Source organism: Sciurus carolinensis, chromosome 3, assembly GCF_902686445.1.
Source record: "Sciurus carolinensis chromosome 3, mSciCar1.2, whole genome shotgun sequence".
NCBI classification, from domain to species: Eukaryota; Metazoa; Chordata; class Mammalia; order Rodentia; family Sciuridae; genus Sciurus; species Sciurus carolinensis.
Window position 1 is genome coordinate 62,868,580 of NC_062215.1, and position 6,000 is coordinate 62,874,579.

A 6,000-nucleotide genomic window follows, 5' to 3' on the forward strand; every position below is an offset into this window, starting at 1 on the left:
ACATGGCTGTAGGGACCCTGACAGTCCCCAGATGCAGCAAAGGGCCAGTTACATGTCACACCATGACCCCATCTGATCTTTACTCTTTACCTCATTTCTATTCCCTGACTTATGAAGAGCTGGGTAGTCATTCAATCCAGTGCAATCATCCATTTATTCAGCCAATATTTATTGAACATTGTGTGGACCATCACAAGGGGATTCAAAGATGACTAAGACCAGGCCCTGTCCTCAGAAAAGAGGGAAGATGTAAAGGGAAACAACAGATGACAGAAGGCTCTAAGCAAAGGTCTCAGTTCACCTGGGCAAGCACTTAATCTTTCTGGACTTCAATTTGCTCCTTTATCAAGTGAAGGCTCTGGACTAGACAGGATCTCTGGGCACCAGGCCAGATGAAAACTATATAATTCAAAGCCTTGCCCTACTCTCAGGTTCCCAGGCTACTAGGAAGCTAACAAACCCAGAGTCATTTACTAGAAAGGTGAAAAGTCAGCAATGGGGAACTGGTGAGCATTATGTACCCTTTCCAGAGTGAATTTGGCCCCAGCACAAGATACAGGTTGGAGAATATGTGAGATAAGTTCAGAAATTTAAGTAGATTTATAGACTTCACACCAAGGATCTGGGGAAAGGGGGGAGCCACTGAATTTTATATGGAACCCTAACAGGTTGGTGCAAATGAATCTGTGGAGGTTAGGCTGGAGCTGGGTGGTGGGAGTAAGTGATGTTACAACAGAACAGAAAGGCTAAGACCTGAAGGGAAACGTTCCACCCATGGTCAGGCCAAGCCCACTGATCCATCACTCTCTGCCATAGCAATCAAACTTATTTTAATAAACTCATCCAAGCCCCAAATTCACTTTGCACTCTTTTTATAAGTTCCAAAAGTGACTTTAAGGTTAACAAGTAAAGCTTGCCCCACTTCTTCCCAGATACCTGAGGTTTAACAGGACCACCCACCAAGGTCGGCCAGGGAAGAGAGCCAGCAGACTGGAGGATATACGAGGAGGGATCTGCGGGAGTCGGGGTAGCCTACCTGCAGAGGAGCCGTCCTCGTGGTCCGAACTGTTGTGGCTGCAGTCGCTGCCTCTCTCGGGCGAGCTGTGACTGGGCGAGTCCCGCTCCGGCACCCACAGAAACCTCTTGCGCCCCCACTGGGGGAAGTGCTCACGGACCCCGCGCCGGGGAGGCTCATCCTCTGCGGGGAGCTGGGCCCGACTGTCCTTGGCCTCCGCCTCCAGCTGCTCCAGGTCTCGGCTCCGGCGCTGCTGCCGCCGGCCCCCAGGGAACAGGTGCATCCAGCGGTGGGGGCTGCACGCCCGCGCTGGCTTCTCGGTCTCATCCCGGGTCCCGAACCGGCAGGGGGCCACAAGCAAGTGGCCGAGGACGAATTTCTCGTTCAAATCCACTATCTCGAAGTCGTGGTCACTGTTGTCGCCCCCCTCGTCCACGCCCGAGGCGTCCGGCTCGCCCTCTTCCGAACCTCTCCCCGCGCGGGTCCCTGAGGACTGCTCCTCTCTGGGCGCGGTGGGCACAGTGCCACTGTGTCCCGGGGGCGCGCAGTCCTCCTTGGGCCTGAAGAGGAGGCGAGGCTGCAGTAGCTGCTGGTGGATGGCGGCAGTCAAGCTGCGCACCGCGCCCCCTCCCTCCGCCGGCACCGGCCAGGTAGGAATATCCAAGCACACGTAGGGGGGAGGCTCAGTCTTCCCCGCCTCCTTCGGGTCGGGGCGCGAGGGGCCCGAGGAGCCTGAGGCGCTTGAGGGGTCTGCAGGGTCTGGGTCGCCGCCCATTGCGCCCTTTTCCTCTAGCTGTGGCGGAGCCCGCCCCGGCCCAGCCGGCGCCAGCTCCTCAGCGGAGGCTACAGGGCTGCCGCCTTCTCCGCCCGCCGGATCCCCGCAGCCTGCGTCCAGCTTCTCCCCGGCCAGGGCCGCCTGCAGGTACAAGACTTTGAACTTCTCCTCGGCCAACACCTGTTGCAGCCGCTTCAGGTTGAGTTTGCAGCGCTCCAGTTCCCGCTCCATGTCCAGCACCGACTCCAGCCTCATGACCGGTGCCTCCTCCCCGGGGAATTCGGCCTTCCAGTGGCGTTCAAACTCCTCCGGGTCCCACATGCTGAGCGCCCCGTCGGGCCTCGCGGCCCGGATCCTCTGCGCCACAGCCGGTTGAGGTCGCGCGGTGCTCTCCCAGGGAAGCCCACGATGGCGTAGCCGCCAGCCTTTCGCTTCAGCGCCTGAAGGGGAAAAAAAATAAAGTTTTTCCCCTTCCGCCCTCGTGCCTTTTTTCTTCTTCTTCTGGGTTTCGCCTTCCTGACGTAAGCAGCCACCCGCGGTGGAGGCGGGAGCCTGAGGACCCTATGCCCGCCCCGGGCAGAACGCGTGGAGCCGGCGGTCTGCGGTCGCACAGCTGAGCCAGACGCCCCGCGGACTCCGGCTCCGGGAAAGCCGTGGCGGGGGCGGAGCCTCGGTGGCGCGGGGCCAGAGCCCGCGGGCGCGTCCCCGAGCTGCGCGGGCGGCCAGGAGAGGGCCACTGAGGGGCGGGCCTGCGGTGCTGCCCACCTCAGAGATGCTGCAGACACCAGGTGCTGGCCACAGCAAGGCCCGCTCGCACGCGCTGGGCCCTTGTTGCTGCGCAGCTCCGCCGCAGCGCGCGGTCCGCGCCCCTTCCCTGCACCGGAGCGCGGGGTCGCGCGGCCGGTGGGAGGCGGGAGCCCGTGTGAGGGAGCGCGCGGGGGCGCCCTGGGCCCCAGCCAACCTCCCGCCACCCGGCTTTCTGCAGCCTCGCCTGCCCAGAGTCAGGGTGGCGCCCAGGACCAACAAGGAAAAGGTTCGAAAAAGGCGATGTGACGCGGCGGCGAGGGCAGCTGTCTGCTTGCTGATCCATGGTGCCGCCCGGTGCAGGGATTTAGTGAGCTCCTTGAACTAACTTGTCCAAGATCACATGGCAGCTTAATCCCAAACTGGGGATCAAACTTTGGTTTTTGAGTTCCTTTAAACGATCTCTTCGCTGCTCACTAGAGCTTCTCCGGAGAAGTAGGCAATGGTGATAAGTTCCAAGGGGTTCTGCTTGGACGCTCTGGAACTTAAAAGCTGAGGAAGCACTCGTGTAACTGAACCAGACCATGGTTGCAGGGGCCTAGTCCTAGTAGAGGACCCTCCCCTCCTCCTCTTTATGGCATCAGACAATCCCCTAGGGAGGGAAAGAAGGAGCTGGGGAGCAGCTGCCTGTGGGCTGGATTGAGACTCCCGCTTCGACCTCTCTCTCTCCCTCCCGTCGGGACGCCCGGCACTTTTCCTGCCTTTCTCTATTACAGGGTCCTGAGTGGGGTCCACGCTCTGCCAAGAGAGTCCTTGATACATCGTCTCCTGCTTGTGAGGAAATTGATACTCACAAGGGCCAAGAAGATTTGGCAGCTGCAACTTCTTCCCATCCTCTGAAGCTAAACTCGGGGACCTTCTCTCCAACCACTTGCTACTCACTTCAACCATGGGCACAAAAGTGCTCCCACTTTTCAATCCTCTTCAATTCATCCCTCAAGTCTAAAAGGAAGATATTTCTTAACCACAAATGAGATGGTGCCAATGCTTTTTGCTCAAAATCAATCAGTGACTCCCCATCACCCACAGGGTGGAGTCCAGACTCTTTGCATGACACAGAAAGTCCTACCTACTTTGGTCTCTGCCCACTTCTCTTTCTCCTATGTTTACTAACAACACTTGTCCCCAAAGACCTGGCTTTCTTTTACACATACCTTTGACTCTTCCTTGGAGTTCCTGTTTTCCCCCTACACACATAGGAAACTCCCTGCAGCCTGGGGACCTCCACTTCTGAAAAGCCTCTTCCAGCCCCTCCCTCTCGTTTCTTTCACCGCCCCGAATCCTGTGCAAGCCTTTATCTGTTTGCTCTCTTTCCACCTCATTATAATTATTAACAACTTTTATTTCCTCTCAGAATGTGAAAGGGCAGGGACTGTCTTTGCCACTTTTTGTATTCCTGCTGCTGCTTGCAGTGTGATGTAGAAATGATTGATACTTGTCGAAGGAAAAAAAAATGAATGAGTGAATGAATGAAGAGATGAACACATCCCCCACCTTGCCATTCCTGCTCTGCTCCTCCGGCTGCTTATCATTTCCAAACTGGGGCAAATGTGCTTCCCCCAGAGGCTTCTCAACTCTGGAATTTCTTTCTTACCAAAGTCTGTGTTCCCTTGTTTTATTATCCCTTCCTTCTTTTTTTTTCTTTTTTATTTTCTTGGTGTGCCACTGGCATGAATCTTCATAGTATTAGTCTTCATGCTAGACTGAGACGGGAGAATGGATATGTTTTTAAATACACTAACTTATTATTTCCCAATCTAAGTGATTTCTCAATTCTTTATCTAGTTCCTTGATAGCTTTCTGTCCCACCTTAGTTCCATGTGATGAAGCTCCAGAGGCCACCACAATTTTCTCCCAGTGAGTGCTTACAACCAGCCAGTGCAGGGGTATTCCATCAAATGGAGTCTATAGGCATTGTGGCTTCTGTTAAGATTTCAGAAAGAGAGAAGAAATGCCGCATGGCAGTGATGGATGATTCCAGTCAATAGCATATTGATTGGGAAATCTTTCAGTGTGTATATTTAAATGCACAAAGAAAAAGAAAATTTTAAGTTACTATAAACATCAATTTCTGAATGTATAAGTTCCCTGGGAGGGTAGTTTCAACTCTGTCCTTTAATTAAAGCAGTGATATGATTCCCTTTTGGCCCAAGGAAGTTGTTACCAAAACCACTAATTTTTTCCACCAGGGCCAATATAGCTGGAAATGCCAGCATACATCTTCTGTAAACAGATCCCAGGAGCAGCCTTCATTGTCTCTAGCTGGTGGATAGTTCAGCTTTATTACCTGGCATCGGGTTATCATGGGGACGGGAGTAGGGTGACTGACAATTATTGAGTCCATATTTCTTGTTGCTATACATCTTTGATCCCATCGAATCTCTCACAACAACCCTGTAAATGAGGTATTATTGTTGCCACTTCAGAAAGAAAAATGAAAGATCAAAGAGGTTATAGGTCATGCAGCTGGTCTGCTGAGTTCTAATAAAGCTCAGCAGCTTTGCAAAGGTGTGACCCAGGTGCATCTGTCATTGACATTTATTCATTCAATATATATATTTTTGAGCACCTTCCAGGTGCAGGGCCAGGCAAATTAAGTTTAAACTTTGCAGTCTGGCATATGGGATTCTCCACCATGAATCCTCTGACCCCAGCCTACTTTTCCAACATCATTACCTGAATTTCTTTTGCTGACTGTCTCATTTAACCCCCAAACTGAGTGACGCCTCTGTAGAAGATGCCTTTTGTGTCCCATTCCACCTGTCCATGGCATAACTTAGATTTTTGCTGTAGCCTCAGTGGACAGTTCCCACAGGCTGCCATCTCTCTCTCTCTCTTCATGCACCTTCCCCTACTGCTCTCCAGTTTGGGGGGCGGGGGGCAGTTTCCAATGTCACAAGGCTCTCAAGAGTTGCCCAGATGGAATTTTCCATAGGGAAATTAACACCCCCAGGAGCATCCCCATGGCCAGTGGAAAGCATTGGTTAGTAAGTCCCCAAGAATCCTATCTTTGGAGGGTCTTTCTGAGACATGCTTTAGATGATTGTCCAGGGATCTTCAACAGCAAGGAGCCCCAGTTGTTCACAGAGGCAAGTGTAAACCAATTGATAAGGAGCTATTGGCTTTCTGTCTCAGCCTCCCTTTGTCCTGCTTTCTGGGACAACCATCCAAATAAAACACTTCCCCTGGGTCCTTGTCTCAGCTTCTGCTTTAGTTGCCCTCCAGAGCCCCCATGCTCGCTCTTCATCTATATAACCACATACAGCACTACATCATTCTTCCCTGGTCTCGCATGCCTTCCTTCACCAGGCTGCTTCCTTCTCTACCTGACAAGACTCCCGTTCACTGTCAAACCCAGTTCACTGTGACTTCCTCTCTGCCTTCCCTTCCCCACATCCAGTTAGGC

General features: G+C 53.1%; 1 protein-coding gene across 2 annotated transcripts in view; it reads right to left on the reverse strand.

Moving 5' to 3' along the window:
* The window catches only part of Abr (ABR activator of RhoGEF and GTPase), a 190,605-nt gene extending 188,361 nt beyond the window's left edge, over positions 1 to 2,244 (reverse strand). Inside the window, exon 1 of one of the 2 annotated variants that reach the window (XM_047547660.1) lies at positions 1,037 to 2,244. In XM_047547660.1, the coding sequence (XP_047403616.1) occupies positions 1,037 to 2,111 (1,075 nt within the window). In that variant the 5' untranslated portion in view covers positions 2,112 to 2,244. The remainder of the gene's footprint in view (positions 1 to 1,036) is intronic. The other variant, XM_047547661.1, reaches the window with a different exon arrangement.
* Positions 2,245 to 6,000: the final 3,756 nt, after the last annotated feature.